The sequence below is a fragment of the Haliotis rubra genome, unplaced genomic scaffold (genome assembly GCF_003918875.1).
Source record: "Haliotis rubra isolate DU_JTF1 unplaced genomic scaffold, ASM391887v1 Scf3, whole genome shotgun sequence".
NCBI lineage: Eukaryota > Metazoa > Mollusca > Gastropoda > Lepetellida > Haliotidae > Haliotis > Haliotis rubra.
The window spans coordinates 6622756-6648212 of NW_025766968.1; the positions used below are offsets into that span (position 1 = coordinate 6622756).

Sequence of the window (25457 nt, forward strand, 5' to 3'; positions counted from 1 at the left end):
CCCCAACTTAGAATACCCTCTCCCTGTACCCAGTGGGCAGTAAGACTGACTGACTGAGTTTAGTTTTACACCGCTTTTAGCAATATTCCAGCAATATCACGGCGGGGGACACCAGAAATGGGCTTAACACATTGTGCCCATGTGGGGAATCGAACCCGGGTCTTCGGCGTGACGAGCCAACGCTTTAACCTGGGCAGTAAGAGATACCTAGCAGTAATTAGAGACCCAACAGTATAGGGTGTTGCCTAATATACCGACATCAATAAACCGATATACAATAGAGGCATCCTTTGTTCCTAAATTTATTTATTCTAATTAAAACTGACAAACCCGACGCTGTTCAGAGACCCGTCGGTCATTTACTATGCATGGTACCGCGATTATCGCATGACGCCGCCCATTTGATTAATGCGTAAATGCTTATTCCTGTATTTTTTCTTTACGCCTTATATAAAGCCAAGATTTACCAAAATCAGAAATCTTCTGTTTGTGTTATTTTTTAAATAGGTTGAGTCATACGCTGTCTCACTCTTCAAGTATATGTCAATATGCTATTGTTGTGTATGTAACAGATGCATTTTCTTTCTTTCTACTGTTTCAGTGGTTTTATCATTTTATCATTTATAAATGAGAATCAACGACCAGCGTTTCGAAAACACGTCTTAGTTTTACAATCGATTTTTCACCATGTGTGAACTGATATGAAAAGGAAGGAACGTATGTTGGCACAACTAAAGAATGATATTGACTAAAACTTCAAACTGTCAAAGATTTATTCGTCGTCGGTGATTTGCACACTGATTTATATTGCATTTGAGCAGACAGCTAGTGATTTTCACTCGGCGGAGGTGTTTCTACATTTTCGCTTACTGTAACAATTGTAATTATCATGACTACTTTTTAAAACATTGGATATGCAAATATCGTTATGTATTTTCGATTATATAATAATTAAAAATCAACTTAGAATTATATATTAGAGAAAGAAATAATTTCACACACCATATTTTATAACCAAACAAGATAAAAAAGGGAAAATTCGGGGTGCAGCAGGTGCCCATTTATGATAACAGACGATTATCTCCCTTCGCGCTGTTTAGGTCTCGTCAAATGACCGTGATTTCTCGAGAGCCGAGAATGTCAGTCATGGCTGCTGGAGAGAAAATCAGATGGCATTCTACTTTTCCAAGAAGAAATGGAGTTTCTGATCCGTATTTACACATCGGATACCAATCACTAACTCTATGCAGCAGAAATGGTCGCCAGTAAGGGGCCAGGGGTCCTACTCATTCTTTCCTGGATCTGCGTTTGTGCCAATGCAGGTAAGAAACCGTCTGCTAGAAATGTCAGACGAATCGGTTTGCAAAGCAAGGTTCTGAAAGCACCCATGTCGGTTGACAGCGTGGTGTATCATATTTCGGGCGCGGTTCGTTGCCTCCTAGTTCATTTCTAGAAACATTTCAAACACATTTTATGCGGTCCCATCCACTGCATGTTTAATGAGCTAAATATGTTGAACATGACCTGCTCTCTATGTCTTTGTCCCGTATTCTGTCAACATCCTATGATCTTGGTTGTATTAACCTAGAATATTAGCTGTGTTTTCATGCATTTCTTGTATCTTCTATATTTAGTTAGTTCTCTTAGCTGTTTGTGTATTTTCGTTATATGATCGATGTCAGTTTATTTATCAATAACAGCACTTCTGTTACTGACAAATATTTGTATATTTGTGTCAGTCACAACCAACATGATACTTGCAAGATTTGTTGATCAAAAACTTCATTCATGATCATTTTGATTTTGGTTCAATGTTATTTGAGATATAATAATTTTAGACAGTGGAGATAATACATCTACCACTCCTTTGAAACCTGCCATGTATTATTGTTACTGTCTCTCATGTGGAAAACATTTGGTTGTTATTATCTGTTTATTTAGGGGGTGGGGTCAAGATGATGCACCAGTTTTCCATTTGCATTTGAATTTGTTGATTATAACTCTTCGTGCATTACATTTGATGCTTTGTTTGATTATGCAATCAAACTGTTGTTAGCATTTCGTTTTTAACTATGCATATCAAATTCTATGTTATGAATGCAATACACATAATTCTAACATACTTTGGAGGCCGTGCTTTTATAACGGATGTTATCATGATGATATCACAGTCAAACTATGAAATTACTGGCTTAATCATGGTGGTTGACTCCTGTGTAGGATATGGCATGAATGGTAGTTAATTTTAAGACACAGAAACTAGAGAAAAGTACAGTCCATGCAATTATTCTCTGATGTTTTATTTGAGGCAGTGTTATATATATACCATGCCGTCATATGATTCCGTGGTACTTACGTTTCCGTGGTATTTTCTAATGACATAATTTCTCACGAGCCACTCACCAAATCGCGCCACCTATCGATTGTTTACGTTCAACAGTCGATCATCACGGCTGAGAGCAAAAAGTGTTCAAACTTTCATCAATTTGCGTACGTACAGTCATCTACTATTAAAAACTAATGCAACTTTATGTTTAGCACTTAATGCACTTTTTGTGCGATCTTTACAAACATTTTCTATAAACTTATTCAGCTTCAAAGTTTTCCAAACATCACTCATCTGCTAGCTGATGTAATATATGAAAATAATCACGTGACCTAAGGGGGGAATCCATGCTCTATTTTTTTTAAACTTGGAAGCCCGATAGGGTCATCTCTTAAGTCGTTTTTTCACTTTTCATTTCACGTATTCCGTTGATCAACTCTACATATTTTGTGAACTGGAAATTTAGGCTGAAGAAATGTGACTATTCTGTTAATTCTATAAAATCATTGACTGTATTACAGTTTATCAACTTTGTTATTACTGTAAACCTACATTGACACTTCCGGATTGGCTGTTGATAACGTGTGAGGTTGTGACATGTGCTGTGCGCCCGTAAGTTGATCTGTAGGGAATACCACGGAAACATATGACGTCACCAGAGTTTGTGCACAATGCCCGCCTGTCGTCTGATACGGACAACGATGAACTTCAGAATGACAAAAGTGTTTTTTCTTGACATTAAATGATACAAAGGTATGTTGTCTAACTCTAGGTTATGTTTATATGACTTGACAATATCAGCAATCGTATTCATAGTTGTAAATTTCTTAATACCACGGAAACCCATGACGCGAGGATATGTATATTTGAAAGGTTTTGTCAACCAGATTTAAGAAGTTCAGGTTTATGTTCAGGTGGCATGTTTAGTGCAAAAAATGTTTTATATTTGTACATTACAAAACATTCAGCTCTCTTTCCCCCTTTATTAATTAGCTAGATGGCAACTTTTTAGCAATGACTTGTAAATAAAACTGTAATACTGAACCAATTTCTAATCTCAAATGTGAGGAGATTTAAGCTTTTATTTGTAACATGATTTGTCCTTCATAAATCAAGTATATGTCAACAGATTAGTGACAAGTATCAAATGCATCAGTGAGTATGATTGCAAATCTGTCCTTGCTACTTCAGTAGCCCCTGTCTTGCATCTATTCACATCTTGGATTTCATCACAGGGCACCGTGACTATAACTTGCTTTCACCATTTAATAGTCCATTGTTGTCCTGGTTATTACAGTGATGAACCATGATATGGGTCAATTAGCAATCATCTCCTGACAAAGACCAATTTGGTATCAGCACCTGCCAGTATTGGCACTCATTGATGACACACATGGTACTGCACACAACTAATTAAATTTGATGGGCCCTTTGTTTGAGTTAGAATTTTAATCATTTTTTTATGAAGAGATTTTCTTCTGTTAAATCTGATTAAAGACTTTATCAATTAATTATTACAAAGTTTATTATGTTCATAATATTTTGATGAAATGTTGGGTTGTTTTTGTTTCTTTGTTTCACCCGTTTGCTACTGATTTTTTAATTTCCTTGGTAGTGATTGCTTGATGCTATGTATTTTACTTTATAAACATGATAAATGGAATTCTCAATTATAGTGATAGAAGACATCCAAGATGATATAAAAAGGGTTTATAATCAATTTGTTTGATGTTTATGATTATAAAGTAGGGTTGTAAATGTGGTGGTGATACACTTTGCTGCAATGTGATAAATGATACACTATACAAAAACGATGACCAAACTGACATTTTTCATGCAAGATGCTACAAATATATTCCACTGTGAATGGCAGGGAATGAAGAGAAAATAGGTCTTTGAATGGCATTTGGAAGAAATATATACACATAAGGAAGAGAATTTTATGGTTGTCAACTTATATATCCTCCGAAATGTTGCGTTCCTCATAATAAAGTAGTTGACATCCATAAAACGTTCTTCCTGAAGAGAAAAAAGGTTATAATACTACTGATTTCATAGACTATTACGGGGCGGTGGGGTAGCCTAGTGGTTAATGCGTTTGCTCGTCACGCCGAAGACCCGGGTTCGAATCCCCACATGGGTACATTGTGTGAAGCCCATTTCTGGTGTCCCGTGCCATGATGTTGCTGGAATATTGCTAAAAGCGGAGTAAAACTAAACTCAGTCAGTCAGTCATAGACTATTACATTTCACCTGTTCCTTATTGTACATGTCAATAATTGACTTCAAAATGTGATGCTCATACTTTAACAGACTATTGTGATGAATTAGTCAATTGTTGCATGCTCTTATTATCAACATATTGCAAATTAGTTCGTCATGTTGATCTTAAAGTTTTCTCCAAGAATGCTTGTCAAAAGTCACAGAGGAATTATCGTATTGGTTCATTACACAAGTTAGTTGTAATTGTTTTCTGAAGTAAGTGCTGAGGACAGACGTCTTTTTATTCATGATTTTTATATCAGGACAACTGAATGAGTTTAAGGGCAGGTTAAAAACTTGTGATATTTTGATTTTGTTAATTTTATTGCTATAACAGTTGACATTGGTTATATAATTGCACAATGATTTGAAAAACAGTAAATAGTTGCTGTGGTTTCCAAAGTTGCTTTTATTCAAAGCTTACAATCATTCACTGGCTACTCTATTAGTGCAATGCCTATGTATTCTATAAGAGGTGACACAATAATTGTATGCATACTAAACATGCCATTGTGTACAATCAAATTTTGCCAGAAATTATCCGCTTTGTGAATGTCTCTGTCTATTGTTGCAAAAATGTAATTTCCTAACATCATTTTACTTTCGCCCAACTTTTCTGGTAAGTAGAAGCCTTTGACCTAAGTCCTGTACATCATGAGGTTAGTACTCAACGCTCAATGCAGTTGTGTTCAGTTTGGGAGAAACTCTCAGTAGTGTCTTTGTAAGGTAGTCCCAGTTGCGGTCACTTACATGAAAAGGTGATAGAACAACTTGACATAGGCCTGGAATGCGTGTAGCCTTTGTCCCCCAGTGTTGTTTCCCAGCACCAAGATTACTATCCTGATTACCATCAGCTGCAGGCCATGCTGGATAAGTAGAGAAACATCTATCTTTGTCTGACTGTCATGGTCCGTTTACCATGTCATCTCATGTTGATGCAAGTTGGGATCACCTTGCAGGGTTAACATTGTTGTTAGTCGGCATTTCCTTTGCATGGATAGATGTTAATGCTAACCAGCTAGCTGAGTCTGAAGCACCTTAAATATCTACAGGCTACAGGAACTTGCAGGTTCTTGACCTGTTTTCTTCAACATGTACAAAATTATCACTGTTGATGAACTCTGACACTTTAAACCCTGGAGTTAGGGCAAGTGTATGCATTCTAATGTTTAAAGTGGCAGAATTTATGCTTGATGTGATTAAGAGAACCTTATATTAAACTAGGTAAATATCCTAAGGCGAGACAACATTTGGATTAGTGGCCGTCCCGATCCATGAGTTTAGCTTCCAGTCTGAAGCTTAAGTCTTGAAAATATTGTTTTGGTTTAGTAACATACTATTAGCTAGCAAGAGTAAATCTAGCTGATGATCCTGATAAAATTCCTTATGTCTACTTTAATTGTCGCCCAGAGATTGGTTTGGCTTATTGAGCAAGTAGATTTAGAGATGAGCTTGTATCTTGTCTGTGTGTGTGTCAACCACTGATATGTTTGGTTCAGGTTGTATTACTATACAGTTGACAATATTACAGTGGTGATTACAACATACAATACCAGTGTCACTCTGCTTGATGAAAAGGGTAAATCTCTCCTGTTGTCACTTTCATTGTTTGAAATGAATAGTTTTGATTGATTAGGTTTTTTGGTTTCATGTTCAGTGGAGAGCAATCTGAGGTTTTCCGTGCTAGTTGTCAAGGTTAATGCATGGTATGTGTGGCTCAGTCTTGATAGATTCCATAGTGGCTTGATTCAAGGATGCCATTCATCAGTGTATATTGTTGCATTTTAGGCAGCAGTGGCATAATCCAGTCAAATGCCATGACTGAGTGAAAAACAGTAGCATGTACACAGTAAGTTTATACCTTCAGAAGACAGTGTTTGAAAGTGAGGATGGTAGTCTTGGGTTTCTTGTCATAACTTCAGTGTTAGACGTTAAAGATTCAGGCAGTTCAGCCAGGGCTAGTATAAATTCTTGCAGGCTAGTACAGATTTCCCAATTTCCCCATTGTTTTAACATTACAGGAGCATTTTATGTTTATCTTGGCTAGTAAAGTGTTTTAGTTCAGTTCTAACCCTCCCTTGATACAATAGGACCAAAACTCAAGGACAGCTGGACACTGGCCACAGCTTCCTCTTTATTTCAAACCTTGAGTTTTCAGTTGTAATTGCCCCCAGCTGTAACAACTTCACCTTGGCTTCTGTCAATGTTTATCCCAATAATTTTCCAACAAAGAAGTTAATGCACATTCTTCCCATGTGTTTGTGTTGTACTGAAACAGCCATGGATAGGTTAAAGCCATCACATGTACTTAGTTATAGTGGTGTAGTGTTTGAGTATATCAGTCATAATGGTCTTGGTTGTACCAGCAGCACTGTCTTACAAAGGCCCTCCTTCCTTCAGACGAAGCTAATCTTTTAGGATGGCTTCAAGTAGATTTTGCTGTAATACTTACGGGCTATTTGTATCCGAGATTACACTGACAGCTGTTGCAACAATTACTCACACCAGGACTTCGATCAAACTGGTGGTTTGAGGCTGTGTATTATGTGTATTGTGCACAACTCAAGTTTGTAAGACACTGAACAGTTGTACCATGATTACCAAGGGAGCTGTAAGAACTGATACTTCATGTAAAAGCCTCATGTTATCTCCTTGAAATGTTTTGGTAATTTTGAGAATGAAAATGAATTTAACAGTTGTTGACATCAATCTAGAAAGTGAACAGATACATAATTTTTTCTGTTTTTTTTTCTTCAAAGTTTCAAATTCTGCTGACTTCCAGAGCCTTATGCATTGTGAAAGACTAGCTTTCACAAGTTGTCTAGCCTGTTGGGAAACTGTTTCTGTCTGTGATATATGAGAAGTGTCTAAGTGTTTCATAGTGGTGAGAAATACACTGTTAATCTTGTCAGTGGGTTTGTATAACTTGTCTAGTGTATATCTGTTTAAGCAATCTGTCCCGTGATCTACCCACTGATCACAAGGCCTCTTTGTTATTGTATTGATGCTATCAGGGTAAAAGCCCCCAGAGGCCAGTCACAGGAAGGTAAAGGAGGTTGATCATGTTGATTGGTTTATTTATAGTAAACACTACTAAACAGCTTGTTTAAGTATTGGGATCTTACTATGTTGGTACGTATTGTTTCACACAAAAGTGAATTGTTATTGCCTCAATAGACTGTCCACAGTTATCAAAGTATCTAGTTAACAGGATGTATATCCATATGTTTTGTTTCCATATACATGGGGGGGCGGTGGGGTAGCCTAGTGGTTAAAGCGTTGGCTCGTCACGCCGAAGACCCGGGTTCGATTCCCCACATGGGCACAATGTGTTAAGCCCATTTCTGGTGTCCCCCGCCGTGATATTGCTGGAATATTGCTAAAAGCGGCGTAAAACTAAACTCAGTCAGTCAGTCCATATACATGTACTATTCAGTGTTTGAGCATATGAGTTCAGGGGTTCTTTCACCCAGATAATTAACAGCCAAAGAAAAGCAGCATTCATGAAACCCCTGCCATTCCACACACCTGCTTAGTATCTTGATACTGTTGATAGTATGGAATGGCAATTGTAAACCTGGTAAGGTCATGGTTCAGTGCATCATGTACAAGACTCACTGTCAGTTAAAGTGCTGTCTACCATTATTAAGGAATACCACAGAAAACGTAAAAACATTCATCTTATTATATCATTAGATCAAGGTGTAACCTTTTGTATGTTCCACAAAGGAGTATTTTGTGTTTCATTCCATTATGTAACATAATCAGATATGAAGTACACATGCAGTGATTTTCCTGATACAAAACATTTTCATGATTTTATCAACAAATGACAGGACATACACATTCTTCTATATTCTTAGCAAATATGAAAAATGGCTTGGAACATTTTGGATTGTGACTGTTCTTGCAAAAGATTCCATCTGGAATCCTGCACATGTATCATTTTTGGGGGGAAAATTATCTTTACAATGACATGAATAGAAAAATCACCATGATGAGGTGAAACCATTACTACCAGTAAATAATTAAAACCCTTAAAAGTGTCATGCTGACCTAACCCTGAATATGCTGAGGATGAAATGAATCTTGTGCCTTTCCGGATATTCTCGAAAAAAACCCACAACTTTGATGAGGATCTATTGGTAAAACCATCTGCCACCCAGATAAAATGAAGGAGTGTCACATGTTGGCAGATGTTGCTGCATGGGTTCTGACGGACTGACAGCATGTCTGGCAACAAAATTATGAAGTGCATCATTTAGGTCACAGTTGGAGAAGTTATTGCAGTCTCCTCACGGATTGCATTCTGTGCATAAAAACATTTGGGATATAACTTCAATACTTTTCCAAGGGACTTTAACTTTTAAGACAAACTCACAAATTACCATTGTGTAAATGTTTTGGGTTTCACCACTGCAAAATAAGATATTACAAATATGTTAATTGTTGGTAAACAAGAGATTGTCTCTCTAATTTGATTAATTTAATCTGTCACTGTCAAATCTGCAGATGTCAAAGTCTAATAACATTATTTAACATTTTAGTTTCATAAACTAAGCTGATAATAGTGTTCATAACATGGCTATTTAAAACAAATATCTTCTGAAAATGATGCCAAGAGATGTGTTTGGGCTTTGAAATGTGGGAGTCATTGGAAAAGGGAGTAAACAATTGTAAACAATTGTAAACAATCATTCACAGCATGGTCATATATGTGAGTAGTTGTTCTGGCAAAAGATGCATCACTTGATTAAAATGATTTACACAATCATCAAATAAATGTTTCTATTTACAGTTAACATTGAACAGTTGGGAGAGCAATAATGTTTCAGGGCAAAGAAAAAACAACTTTAACATGTTTAAGCTCTGTTAATTGTGCACAAGAGTAACTACCACAAACCACATGACCAAAGTAGCATTGCAATGCCACCATATAGCTGGACAATTGCTGGGAGCAGCATTAAACAACAAACCAAACAAAAGCATTGAAATGGAGAAATTTATTGCAGTGATGATGGCATTGGCAGCAATTCTAGATTACATTCATCTTTGAATATGTTGGTGTTTGTATAGATTCTGCCCTTCCTGGAACCATGGGAAAAGCCCAAGGCCAATCAGTCTCCATGACAATTATAAATCTTGCTTTCTGGTTGTGTATAATAAGGTCATGGTTGTCAGAATCTTGTACATTTTGTAAAGTCCGGTGTAGTGATCAGCAAATGGACATCAAGTACTTCATATTGAGATAGGTACAACAGTGTCAGCAAGTACTTGGATGACATCATTCTGTTGATACTGAACTATTGATGTGTTATGAAGTGTTGCCCTGTGTGAATGAATGTCTGCCGTGTCAGTATCCAGTCCACATGGTACAAGTACATTGATTGCAACACCAGACACTTTAGTTCACATGGTTTGTAAATATTGTTGGTGATTCATAGTTGGGCTATTTATGTATTTTGTAGAAAAATAATTACAATTTAAGGTTATCTTCGAACTACAGGAGACTTTTTTTTATCATAATTGTTGCTTATTTGGGAAGATTCCAATGCTTAGGCATTTAATTTTAAGTTTAATTGACATTGAATACATTGTTATTGTTAGATACACAATTGACAACATGGTTGTGAATTGGACTTTCTCAGGAAGAATTTAGGCCTTGTCTTTCATGATGATGGTCTTTAATAGCCAATGTTAAAATAATCATGGTTAGGAATTGGTGTTGATAGTTAAAATTGTGTGACAGTATGTTGGTATATTCTGTGGATGTACTGAGCTGCCCATTTGTATGATTTTGTCGTATTTTGTACACATTACACTTATAAAGTACAGTTGCACACCAGTACAATTTATTGTACACACTTCTCTAAAATATGTAAGAATCATGTTAATTTCTTTCAGAACTTCCATTCACCTTGAAATGTCATCATTATGATTTTTTTCAAATTCGTTATGCTTTGATGTGAAGTAAAACAATGTGCATAAAACAGATTAAGAACCACTTCACATTGTAGCAACCAGTAAAACCTGTTTAATTTATGTTATTTTGTTTTCAATGTGCTTCCTGCAGTAGATATGATTGTATGAGGTTTTCCAAATCCTCGATTTCTTGATTCAGGTTGTCAAATATATATATATAATTTTTAAAACATAAATAAGCAGGGCTTGACATTCACACTATCCCACTGGCCCGGGTCTAGTAAAATGTTGACAGGACCAGTGCATCTTTGATAAGTGCTATCCCGGCGGTCTAGTAGATATTTAAGGCTGTCAATAAGAGTCCCTTGGCAGGACCAGTAAGAATCTGTAAGGACAAGTCATTTTTAAAAGTTACTGGTCCTGTCGTCTTGTTCGGGAATTTGGGTGAATGTCAAGCCCTGAATAAGGAATACACCTATTATTCATGTATACGAATGTCTAAATATAGGTAAGCAGTATTGCTGTGTGCATCAGTAATAATGGAAACTTCAATTATGCACATCCAAAGAATATGTGAGGATTTTAACTTTAGAAAGGAGTCATGTTCTTGTGTATGTTTGATCGCCATGTTGGCTGTTTGTCTGTAGTCGAAAAACCTTTCACATTGTTTGTTACTTTTCTGAAATGTCTTGAGTGACTCAGCTGAAACATAGTGCAGATGTTTGCTTTGAAAAGGGGTAAAAAATTATTCAAGACATCATAATTGAAATATAATATGGCCAGTTTTTTATATTATACACAAACAATTATGGAAGAAGGCATAAAGTATTTCAGGTCTAAGATCTGTCTCCCAAACCTTAAAGAAGAAAGTAGATAGGAGCCCAACTCAAGTCTAGAATGATTTGGCAAGACCAGATTGCCTCAGCTTTTAGTTTCTCTCCAAATGTATTCCCCACTCTGAAAATATGCATTCCAGTGAAACTGAAACTTAACATGCCATTCCAGTCTGGATTTGTTCAAGAGGATTTGTGATTTTCAATATACCAGCCATGGCAGCTATATTGAAACACCTGTTTATGAACACTTCTCAAGCTTTCTGCTTGAACTTGACTTTAATGCTCTTAACATGCTTTAGACACTCCAAACATCTTCCCTGAACTTGCTAGAATGAGGAAACTGAACTTTGGTATGACTTCTCATAAGCTCTTCATGATGAAATCAATTTGTTGGTAATTATCCCCAGATCCGCATTTTGTGGGGGGTATTTAAGATGGACTTTATTTTTCCGGTTTCCATGGTCCGATCCGTCTTAGTCCCAAAAGTGCACATTTGTCTTTTCCGGAGCAGAACTCGAAAACCGTTCAATATTTCTTCACCAAACTTGGCACATACATGCATCTGGTGGTGTACTGGTGCCTTTTGGTAGTTTTGGAATTCTGAATAAAACATTTTTGGCATTTCCATGGCAACAAGTTCGACTTTGACTGAAATTAGTGGTAGAGCTCTTTTCCGGAGCAGAACTCTAAAACCGTTCAATATGTCTTCACCAAACTTGGCACATAGATAGATCTGGTAGTGTACTGGTGCCTTTTGGTAGTTTTGGAATTCTGAATAAAATATTTTTGGCGTTTCCATGGCAACAAGTTTGACTTAGCCTGAGAATTTTGTGGTAGTGCTCTTTTCGAAAAGGAACAGAACTCTAAAACTGTTCATGTGGGGCCGGGGATATGTTTCTTCACCAAACTTGGCACATAGATAGATCTGGTAGGTGTACTGGTGCCTTTTGGTAGTTTGGGAATTCTGAATAAAATATTTTTGCTTTTAGACACTTTTCCATGGCAACAAGTTTGACTTAGCCTGAAATTGGTGGTAGTGCTCTTTTCCGGAGCAGAACTCTAAAACCGTTCACTATTTCTTCACCAAACTTGGCACATAGATAGATCTGGAGGTGTACTGGTGCCTTTTGGTAGTTTTGGAATTCTGAATAGAATATTTTTGGCTTTTCCTTGGCAACAAATTTGACTTAGCCTGAAATTGTGGTAGTGCTCTTTTCCGGAACAGAACTCTAAAACCGTTCACTATTTCTTCACCAAACTTGGCACATAGATTGGTCTGGTGGTGTACTGGTGCCTTTTGGTAGTTTTGGAATTCTGAATAAAATATATTTGGCATTTCCATGGCAACAAGTTTGACTTAGCCTGAAATTGGTCATAGTGCTGCTTTCTGGAGCAGAACTTTAAAAACCTTTCAATACTCTCCTTCCACTTTTCTATATACACACCTAAATATTTGACATAATCATAACTCGTAGACATAATCATGAAGCGTACTTTGCCCTTGCGGGGGATATTGATGACTTTGTCTTCTTGTTATTAGTATTTTACAGATTTTTGAGAACCAGTTGGATGGCAATAGAAAAATTGCAGTAGTTTATGAGAGTTGTCAGTAGATGGCATCCTAGTTCAGGTCCCAGATGAGAGAAAGTCCTTTGGCCCTTTGCAGGGCTCCCAGTCACGCTGTTGGAGCAAACCTCAAGGATCCAAGGACCGTCCGAAATCTTGACCACTGCTGCAGTTTGCTTCCTGACTCAGGCCCAGCGGGCACTTCATTTGTTGTTTCTTTATCATAGTGAGGATAATCCATAGCAACATGACATTCTACCACTGCTGATAGCTGCAGGAAAACTGAGAAAACATGATCATATATTATTTGAATTGTGACTGTGAGGAGCAGTTTGCAGTATATGACATTTACCAGGTCAGCGAAGAGTCTGTTCATATGATGCCATTCATTTATGTATGATCTGTATATTGGAAATGCCATCTGTAATATCAGGAATTTAATGTCTCGGTTCCTTGTGGTATTAGTGTAATATAGCTCTTGCTAAAGGTCATTAAACATTAATGTTATTTTGGATGGTTAATCTGCTATTTCTAATAGAGTCACACGATGATTAAAATGTCAGTCAAAATGATTGTGTACGTTTTGCTGATGATTACATTTTTAAAACATTCAAAGTTATTCACTTGTTGAGATCAGAGCTAGTTTGCAACTATGTACAGAACTAGGTATCCTTAATTGTCCAGAAAAACTATTTGTGTCAAGCTATGGTACATGGACAATACCTCAGTGTTATTATTTCTATAACCATGTTTACATTTGAATGGGAAGTCTGTACTGCTGCAGACTTGATGTAAGCAGACACATTTACCATGCTGTTAATGGCAATAGGTCATCTGCTGTGTGAAGTCTTGTCTGTGGCCATTTACCATGTTAACAAGGCTTGTCTTGTGAAATGTATAACACCTCGACACTCCCATGGACAGTTATACTGTGTTTCAAAATACTTGGAGTATTGTGACTCCTTTCAGACTCTTCCATTCATTATTCAGACCAGGAACATTTCTAACCACTGATTAAGTTGGTCTATGCGAGTGAGTAATGTCATCTGCAACTGACTTCAAAACAGTCACCTAGTAATGCTAAATAGGGATACTGTGCAATATTTGAAGTTGCAAGTTGCAAAATTACTTGATCATGTTGTCATGTCTTGATTGTTTTAAAAGATGTAAATCACTATATGTTCATACTGTGGAAGGAACCTAAAGTACCTCATGACCTATTTAAAGACTTCAAGCATTGTCTAGACAAGGATTTACACAAATTAACCTATATAAAGAAATGTATCATTAGGATTTTTCTCTATTTCAACATGTTTGAACTTTAATATTTTCAGAATGTTCAACTACCATGCAATTGTCAATGCAATGGATCATCATTTTCCATTGTAACATTAGATCATATGGTATTGTATGGACTGGGCCATTATACATAATGTTTTACTGTTTATTTTAGAATTCCTTGAACAGTGTTTCTTGCCAGTATGAACATGATGAACGCTACCAATGAAGGTGAAGGCTATACTTGTTAACTGCCTCTAAGTGTAATATTAACATGTACCGCCTGCATCGTGCATATAACATGCGCCATCATGGACCGAGAGGGTTAGTGAAGGGAAGATAAATTGAAAAAGATTGCCCATATTACCAGGCTATTTAAATAGTAGATTGGTTTATGCCACAATTATGAAGTCTACCAGTGACTGTTCCTTCAAATATTTATTGGGAGCACCCTAGTGTCAAGAACACTGAACTGACTTTTAAAGTACATACGCAGACAGTATCTATTTCATCCACATCCTGCTGCTGTTGTTGAATTAGATAAAATGCTGATGTCGGTATTGTACATTGCCCACACAATTACTTCTTTGTCTGCCACTCGCTCTGGATTCCTGAACTAGTTGGCTGTTGAAACAAGGGTACACTTTCACGCCAATTATATCAATTACCTTTCAGGGATGGTCAAAAGTTGTTCTTTACTTGTTTACCCTTTAGTTTCCTGAGTTGCATATGGTACAATGTTTAGTGATATGCCTCAGTAACTTAGATGTTAGGGAAGAGGAGCATAAACGTGATACACCCGATATGGCTTGTTTAGGAAGTGCATAATGGATTCCAGTAAACACTCAGTTTTGAACAGATGTTTAAGTTTCTTGTATCATTTTTTTAAACTAACATCAGTCATTTTCATGTTTGTTCAAGTATTTTTAGTCTCCATTTTTCTTTTTAGAATTGATATGGTTCGCCAGGAATAGCTGCAAAATTGGTGATGCAGTATTAAGCAATACTCACTCACTCATCTCACTCATAGGGTGTGCATGAAACATGTGCATGATAATCTTATTGTATAGTTTCACTGAGAGGCATTTAGAAGTTGGAGCAGTAAGGGAGGATAACAATATAGGATATATATACGTCACTCTCATAGCAATATGAGAGGAGGTTCATTCATATATTGTTATCCTCCCTAACATGTATAGTGCACAACAGTTTCCAGGTTTTTGTAGCTGCTATGTGGCAGTGCTGGCACTAGCATGTCCAGGAGGCCTGTCTTGTGATATTTCTAGTACATATTGAAATAATTAGGGTGTTTTTTTCATATCAATATACACTTCTTGTGTCTGGTGACTAAGAACACTATCGGAGAAATCATTGTATTGATTACTCTCTCTTGACAAGGTTGTCATGGTAATGTAAACATCTTCCATTTAAAACAGTTAGCATTTTGTTTTTCCCCCAGTAAACACACTAACATAATGTATGGAATTTATGGTATTTATATGCACAAATATATTTTTGTTTTCGTAATTATTTTCTTCCTACCCCAAAACCATAACATGTGGTTGATTAGTAGGACAAGTTTATCCTAAAATTCCCAACAGTGTGTGCTTAGACCACCTAGAGAGAACAGTGTCTGTGTTGTGTGTTAGTCACTGTTACCATGGTTACTGGGCAGAGTTACACATAAAACACCATTAAAATACAGAAAGGTTAGAGGTGTGACTATAGATGCCCGGTATGACTTACGTTTTGATACATACCATTGTCATTGACCATGTCATAGCGTGTAACCTTATACTTTCAAAACAAAAGGAACACTACAAGCTGATAAAACCTTTGGAGACCTTGGCCTGGATTGCCACTTTGCATGCTTATCTGTAGATGTAATTGTAACATGTTCATATATGGCAGTGTTCAGAGATTTGGTGGTGTTCGTACTACATTCCTTTGTTGGTATCATTACCATGCTGAAACAAAATCACCAAGATGTTTTGAATGACAGTCAGTGTCCCCCAAAATGAACCGATCTGAAATCTTGGTGTTTTGAAATGAAGGGGACTTTACTCCTATAGTGTTTGAATCCAGGGACCCCCAAATCTTATACTTTTGGCATTGCGGCAACAGTAAGGACCCTTCATTCGTGATATTGAACTCAGTAAGGATTGGCTTTGTCATTGTGGGTGACAAGTGACAATGCTCAAGTTGCAGACTAGGATTATGATGATAACAATACCCAACTGAAACATGTTTTGTAAACTTGAGTCAGGAATAGAAACATCTAATTTAATACCAATATACCACATTCATTCTCAAACCTTAGAACAGTGAAGTAGAGTGACAAGAATAAACCAGTGCAGTTGCAAGCATGGCCAGCTAGCATTGAAAAGAAAAGTAGCCAAAAAGATGATATGTAGAAATGAAATATTCTTTCTGGCACTGTTTGTTTATTTGTAATCATGGTAGAATGCCAGCTATGAATATGATCACAAGTATGAGTGTAGGCAGATGAATGGTCCACTATGCCACTGTTTTGAAAAAAGCCCTCTGTAATCATGGTAATATCTGGTGGATAGAGGCCAAAGAACCTACACTTGAATCGATTTCTGCATATTCTCATATATACTTTTATATATGCTTCTTCTGTAAATATGCTTTTAATGTAACATGTTTATGGAAACTAACTGCGTGTATTTATACTACTAGTATATTGCCTGCATTCCATACTAGATGGCTTTTCACTTATCTAATCTTATGCACGTCTTCGATTTCAACACGGTGCTTGTAATGTAACCCAAGGTAAGGCTATGCACTGGTACTAAACAAGGTACCAAGATAATTCGTACAGTTTGACTGGGCAGGGCTCTCTATCTTAGTTTGCAATATTGCAGTTTGAATGTAATTCTTCAACATACCATTAACTCCTCAGCTTTGGATAAAGTAGTCATAGTTACTGATGAAGGTTCATTTGGTTTATGTGTTATATTGAGGATGGGTAATCTTGTAAGCAAGATTCCTTCTTTAAATGAGAGGTCACACACAGGGCAGGAGATGTTTGAGAAGGAGGTGCAGTGAGAGCATTAGATGCTAAGTAGTGGGTGGCTATAATATTACAGAATTGTCTTCTTGTATTGTACTGTTAGTGATACTGAGCCTAGTGAAACTTACACCTGAGTGATAGAGGTCAAACATAGGGTAAGACCTTTCCACACATACTCGGTATGTGCAAGTTGAAACTTAAGAAGGTCCCAGATATTTTAAGACCCGGGGGTTAATTCCGCTTCATCTTTTAATCAAGATTTTGCTTTATCTTAAATTTTTGATGTTATGGTTAATATGATAGACTTTGTGTGAGAGGAAAGAGGTGATTAAGCATATTTCTACAGGTTTTTGACTTGCTGAATTTTAGGGCAATGAATGTATAATGAAAGTAAAGCAGTGCTGAAAATGAAAAAAAGAAGTCAAAGGGTCATAACCTTAACATGTCTGATAAAAGGCAAAAAATGTGGGTGGTACCTAGATTATAGTACAAAAGGCAAAAGGAGCAAAACTTAAAACCTCCTAATTTCAAACACTACAACAGGTTACTGAAAACAAACACAGCTATGGAATATAATTTAACAAGTCAGCAGATCTGTTGATCAATACCATGCCATTCCTACCATTCCTCTGACAATAGGTTTATGTCCAAAGATTGTATCTGCTGAAGAGTTATATCAAGAAGGGGGTAAAATATCTGATCATATGTATTACATAGTATTACCTGAGGGACTAAGTTCACTTTACTTCTCAGTGAAATATTTTGTTTATTTTACCTAGTTTTACCATGTTAATAGTCATCATGAAGGCTGTTATTTGTATTTGTTTCATAGAATGATAAACTTGAATTATTTTTAACTAACTTGAACCAGAAAGGCTGATTGTGTCAACATGTCAAATCTGACTCTTCATTTAGTATTATTTTATTAACAGAGATGGAAATTTACCAAGAATTGTCTGTTCTAATGAATACTGGTAACACAAAGCTATGCTCCAAAAAAATATTTGAAATTCTAGTGGCTCTTATAATTCTTTTAACATTAACAAAACATGCCCCAAAATGAATCAGACCAATATGTTTACAAAACATAGGTATACTGGGAAGTGACTACAGTCAATTTATGAGCCACAGTTTAATGAGTTATCAGTTTTAGGGGGCCGTCTATGTTTGTGTGAGGCAATATTGTATTTTTATTTAAGATACTCGTACCATCATGTTCCTAATTGTGAAATTCTAGTAGTGTTTAATGAAGCATAACCTTAGAGCTAGCAGATCCCCCACTAAGATACTCAGTGGAAGGATTTCCTTTATCCAAGAATGCAGATAATCATTTGCTAGAGTATATTGGCATATCACTGATGTGTGGGAATCAATGGCAAGGACGAGGGAAGATATTCGCTACTCAAAAGATGAATCGATCCAGGCTTTTTATCCTTCCGCTCTCGTAACACTAGCCCCAAACTTGAAAAACCGTTAATGTTATTTATTAGGATGCCTTGTTGGCTTGATAATATTGGGGGGTGAAACCTTGCCTTGGATGATCATTTCTGGTCAAATGTACATAAATCAATATGTATCTCAGCCAGTTAGTCAGAATTTTGACCAAATACTCATTTTCTGAATCTTTACCGAGCACGAGTGAGGTTTGTATCTGATGTGGCAATCGCATACGCAAATCTCTTGAGTGTTATGACTGGCACAAGACACAGAGTCTTTATGTAGCTGTGATTTCTTTGAATTTCTGATAGGGAACAGGCAAAGCAGTTCTTGATTAATAGGAGGGAAACTGGATCAGCTGTATTTTTAGCCGATCTATTGATTTGGCCTATTTTGAGAATGCCGATGGGTACATCGTTTATTGTCAATTCTGTTGGATGTGGATTTATATCAATTGATCGCTAATGGATGAGCAGAATTTCCTCAATAATGCCTCTTGTATTTTCCAGGACTGTCATTTGATAAATTGTGTGGGGCATCTTTCTGTGAATATTCTTAGGATGAAAATGATTACAATTATTGTTTTCATACTTGTATCACAAAATGACATGTTAAAACACAAAAACATGATACAAGGGCATAAATTGAGCGTGCTGAAGTAAAAGTGTGCAATTAGTAGCTTTTGTTCTTTTTTTTCAATGGCATTTTACTGGCAAGTCCAGTTCTTTTTTCTTACTTGCATAATTGAAATCATTCATTACAGCAGGTTTTCAGATGAGTTCATTTTCTAGGACTGCCGACAATGACTAATTTTAATCCAAAATGTCTGAAAGATATTTGCCATATCTGGTAAACATACAGGGGAGTGTCCTCTCAAAAGTTGATGAAATTGTGTTGTTGCCTTCTGTGTAAAGCAAATTCCCTGATTTTGGTGTAATGTTTCCTCAAAATAACCATGTAATGTAATTACTGTTGTTTTTTTCTTGATGTCATCTTTGTATCATGTTCATGTGCTAAATCTCTATGAGAAAGATAAATATATGGCAGTTGCCAAAGTAAAGATAGAGAAAGATCTCATATGTTATGGTTTGCCTGTAAGCCATCATTTCACAGTGTATTGCAAGCCATATTTTGGTATGGTTAAACCACTGGGGATCCAACCTCTACAATCTAATCATTTAACTGGGAAACCATCAGCATGATAACTTGTCATGTACCTTTTTATTCATCATGTTTATATGACGTTATATGATTTTTAACAAACATCGAACATGGTGAAGAATTTCAGTAAAACTGATAATATTTGCATGCAAGAGCAACAATCATGTAAAGTCCGACAAAACATTCTCACAAACCTGACCTGTGACTGAACACAAATGTCATATTAGGACTTAATAAGTTTCTAGTATTGCATTCTTCTTTTCCATTACAGCATCTTCTTTGATTTATGAATCATTGTTATTAAAACTAAACTGTCTGAAAATGAATGGAACGGTGGTAGTGGTGTTTTCATGTTGTCTATAGTGGGAGCCTATGACTATTAGTGCAGAGCATCCCTGCATCACCTATGATCACTGTTCTAGTAAATAACCCTGTCATGTCTATAGTAGTACATGTATTAGCACTATATATAGTAACAGTTCTGCTTCTATTGGTCATTGTATACACTTAATTATCATGTCATCTGCCTGATGCTGTTGCATATATACTATAGCTTTACTAATGTTATTTACTCTATATTACAAGCAGAAAGTTGGCCTTGTAAGTATACCTATTATATGTAGTCACTGCTGCACTACTAACCTGCTTATGTGGTGATGGAGCTTACTCAGGCAAGACCACTTGTATTTCTTGTTCAGGAATTATCAATCTTTCAGTGCATAATTTAAAAACAACTCTTTCTTTTTTTCATAATTTTAAATGGATATGGCTGTGTTAGATTAGTAATTTGTATAACAAATATTTTACACAGTATTTGACTAATTCATATATATTTTAAAATAAATTATTTAATTTTTTGAACTTCAGTATATGTTTCATGCAGTTTAGTGGCATGGAGAACTTGAAACAAAACTGATTACTAGTACTCTTAAGAACAGTATAAAATATATAAATTTCTTGCACTTGTTCTCATTGCAAATTGTTTTGGAAGGCAAATAAACAAGAAAGAAATTGGTCTTGCCTTAGTTTAGTATTAGATGTCTGTTTCTGCATAAAAATCACCTGCTGTCACTTTGTATTTCACAGGTGTTCCAGCAATATTCATGATAAACAATACTGGGTGAATTTTAAACATTGTTAAGGAAACATTGGCAACAATTTTGTCATTTTGTACTGAAATGGTAAGTCAGCAACAGAAATTAACTAGATATGTCTATAAATTTACTTGTTTCCAGATGCAGCACAGATTTTGTTTGAATCACTGATCTGGATGAAATAGTTAGGTTACTAATATCTGAAAATCAAAGGGCAAGAACAAAATTACTTTCAGGTAATTTCCGTCTCCTGGAAGACAGACAAGTTAATACATTGACATTTTACAATAATGACAGAGGACAAATAACAAACTTAAGATTTGAATTCACATAACATTAGTTAAAGCATTTTGTTCAGTTTAACAGAAACAAATCTACTACACATGCTATAGGAATTGGTATATGCTTGGTATCTGGTCCTTGCAGTGAATCAAAGGATTTCTCCTGCTTAATGTACAAATATACAATGCTGTACATGTGTATATGTAAATGTATCTGTGTTTGTGTGTGGGATTGTAACATGCATAAAGCCTGCAGAGTGATGAGCTGCAATATTTGTTGAAAAATATGCAAATTATCAACTATCTGACCTCAGACCCAAATTAATTATTTGTTTAACGGAAAGTGCCAGTTGAGTTCTTTCCTAATTGAAAAGAAATGTCTCAAACAGATTACATGTTTCTTAGTCCATTGCCCAAGCAGTTGAGAACACTATTAATGGCAGAAAACACTCACTGAGATTGGTGAACTGAAGGAACAACGATCTTGGTGTTTTTGCAGTGTAAGTAAACTTAGGCTCAGTATTATTCGTTACAACTTACACTGCTATATTGAGTCTAACAAAACCTAGTAGAACGTCGGTCAGCTAACCTTTGTGTGACCTATGACAGTCCAATCAAACACGAGACGGCCGAACGGATTTAACCAATCAGACAACGGCTATTTGTTAGGGTTCGGCGGGACTTACAAAACGTTTTTTGGATTTTCTCTTCCCTGGTCGCTGACACTGATCTATCAACAAACGAAAATCCGCATGAAGCACAGATATTTGACCTGCTATATACGCTTTGGGGTTTCTAATGACATGGTTACTATTAGCTTATATTTCCGCAAGATGACATCCTTAAATATTGACAAAAACGCTATTTTCAGTGATTGTTTACTGATTGCGTCCTCCATGTGTATCACTTGGAAGCGATTGTGTTGAAAATAGCATTCTGAATCATTCGATTTTTTTAGGTAAAGGTTCAAACAGTATGTGCAAATGTGAAATTTTGCGATTTGGTAAGCTGTGTTCTGATTGGTCAGTCCAAAAGGTTAGCAGACGCAACCTTCTACTAGGTTTTGTTAGACTTAGTATAGCAGTGCAACGAATAATACTGAGCCTAAGTTTACTTAGACTGGGTGTTTTCGTACATTTTTATATTTCTCACTGACATTTCTTCTTGCATTATATCAATATACTTTAGTGTAACAATTGTGAGGGGTCCTCAGTCCTTGTCTTGGAGTATGAGTGAGATGTCTCACGATGACTCTATAGGTGACCTATCATCCTGTGCTCTCAGCTTGAATACATCGTAATCAGTATTGTGAAAATGGAAGAGTTGAATATGAGACCATTTGTTAGGTTTCTACATTTCAAGATGATGAATGTTCAAGAGTTAGGAAACATGTTGGCCTTCTTCCTGGGAAACAAAACAATGATAATTGAAAACCCTGACTTTCTTGATCATCAGAATTATTATGGTATAGGATTTATAATGCTTATAGTTGCTGGCTGTTGAGTACTTGTAAACATCCTTCTTTTATTTTCTCCCATTCTCCTGCATTTAGACATTTTCTCGAAAACAGGTAATTACTTCGGACTGTAGATTACTTTGTTATCATAATATGTGGTATTTATGAAAACCACAGTATTATTTTTTGGTAATATATGCAAACAACAATACAGGAGATTAAGTATATGTTTGTATGTTTGTTTTGTTTGATCATGATGAGATAGATATATAATGTGTGAATGTACACCATCTAATAGCTCATTATTATGTTTGTTGCTACAAGTGTAGACTCAGGTTATTTAGGGATTTAGTGGAGAGCAAACATGGAAAGATATGCAACACCCTAACAAATAGCTCACATTGCAGTACCTGACAAGGCAGATGTTGGAGCATGTGAACCAAAGACACTCAGACTGTACATGTGGTATGCATGTTTAATTGGTTCACATGGTCCATGCCATATATTTCCCACACTAACCAGCTAGTGTATACATATCTGTGTGCTTGCACTGGAGCCAGGTATCACTCCCATAGCATCTGGACAAGTACTGACACATACCTACTGCTACACATGCCACTGTGTGCTGCTGGTGCTGCCTGCATGTCTGCTGCCACCACACCCATTGGCAGCGGAGCTAGACTCACATCACCGGTTCCTTGTACCTGGACAGTGAGAGGGGCTTAACTCTGCTTGGAACAGGATTTCCGGTTATTTCATGGCATGTCAGCTTGACATGAGAGGAAAGGCTGGAATGATGTGGGTCTGTGACCTCTCACTCCTGTTGAAACCTGTGAGCAGGGATATGGTGCTGACCCAGAACCATGATCTCTATACAGGGAACTGTCTCATTTGTACACACAGATATTGTTGTTGCCAAACCTACTGATACCAGCAACAATGAAAGATGACAGTTATTGTGAAATTGAAAACACCTCCTTCACAAGTTAGACATTGTTAGAAAGTTCAAAATATTAGATATTCTACCTTCAATAAATCCTTCAGACATACTGCTTTGAACCTTGATTTTGACTTCTTAGTTTAACACTCACATTTGTTTTCATCCAGTGTCCATTGTTTTCTTTAAACAGTCTATCCAAGTCACAACATTTACTGATCCCAGTCTACGTGCATTAATACATGCTTTCGTCAAATGGTATTGATTTGAAACAATGTGTTGTAAATAACATGATTATGATGATTAACATGATTGATGGGATACTAGTTGTTTGATAGGCATATTGTTTTTAATAAATACTGTCAACTTTTAACGTGTTTTAAGGACCTTTGTTTTTGCATGTGTGTGTGTAACTGTTTATGTTTGTGTGTGTGTTTGTGACACTACTGCAAAATCATCACAATAAGTTTTGGTAGTGGAGATTATTAACCATCACTTTCAATAGTCATTGTTTGTTCACATGATCAAATTAAATTTGCATGTAGCAGAGCCACTGTACACAGGACAGGTACCTGTGTTGGTAATCTCACTTGAACAAACACATTCATTCCACCCAACAAATTTTGCTTGGTTGCCCTGACAATATGTTCATGTCGAATGTACATCCATCCCTCTCTTTAACATCCCACTGAATACTTTCATGTCTGCATCATTACCGTCCAAATAATAGCTGCATGTTTCACATTGGATTTTGCATGTTCGTGGTATTCTGTTTGTATCATTTTCAACGTTCATTGGATTTTGTAATTATCTTTAAGTTATAGCTGTTGATGTCATGGGAATTTGTCAAACTGCCTGCTCGCCAGTCAGACATTTGTATTGTCTCAATACTAATCCTTAGTCATGCTAAGGGCTATGTTGTCTTTTCATTCACCTGGCTTAAAGTCAAGTGGGTATATGTAGTGGCCTGCTTGTCTGATGTCTGTCATGCATTCTAAACATCATCTAATCAGAAACCATTGGACCACTGAAGCTAAAACCACTCACGTTGGTTCCCACCTGAATTTGTTCAAAAGACTTGAATCGATTTTCAGTATGGCCACAAAGCAGTCATATTGAAAACCTCTTTATTTTTGTTAAAAATGTAATGAAGTTTAGTATTGTGTTCTTTGCAGTGTAGGCTCAATGCATATCGATATGTTCTGTTTATTGTTTTCATTTGGGTTTTTGGTTGTTATTTTTGTTTCAATATTTTATGTTAAATAAGGCATTTGTCATGGTTATTTGATCTTAACACCTTTCTCCTGAATTCCCTCACATTCCTCTCTGTACACAATATCACGTCAGAAACTGCTGATAAAGTTAACATTAATATGAATCTCATAGAGTGAAAATCAGAAAGACAAAAACGTGATGGCATATTCAGGGGAAAGGGAATTGAACTCTCACAGTCTGAGCCCAGAACTCTTTTTCTTTAGCAATCCCAAGCACTTTTCTCAGTAGGTTTGTAATATTATTCTGTGGACTATTTTTAACAGTATTTTATACTAAACAGAATTATACCACTCTCAGGCATTGCTCTTGTGGCTTAGGTCAGACTGCTGTTCAAATATTAATGCTCTTATCTTCATGATAAGTGACTACTTTGGCATCACAAGGATGTCCACTGAAATTAGACATGGATGTATAGATATAATAATGATAATGACTATGACATTTATATGGAAGGCACAACATATTCGTCCAGACAACATATTCGTACAGACAAAATGTGTACAGGCAGCTGTGGTGTAGCCTACTGCAGCTGACTGATGCAAAACACATTCACTCATATTCATTTAGTTATTACATCTCATCAGTGGCC

General features: G+C 36.4%; 1 protein-coding gene across 1 annotated transcript in view; it reads left to right on the forward strand.

The window, feature by feature from the left end:
* Positions 1-1136: 1136 nt before the first annotated feature.
* Positions 1137-25457, forward strand: part of LOC124282480 (chondroitin sulfate proteoglycan 4-like) — a 40497-nt gene continuing 16176 nt past the window's right edge. Inside the window, 2 exon segments of the mRNA XM_046718486.1 lie at positions 1137-1322; positions 20414-20425. Of these exon segments, the coding sequence (XP_046574442.1) occupies positions 1256-1322; positions 20414-20425 (79 nt within the window). The 5' untranslated portion in view covers positions 1137-1255.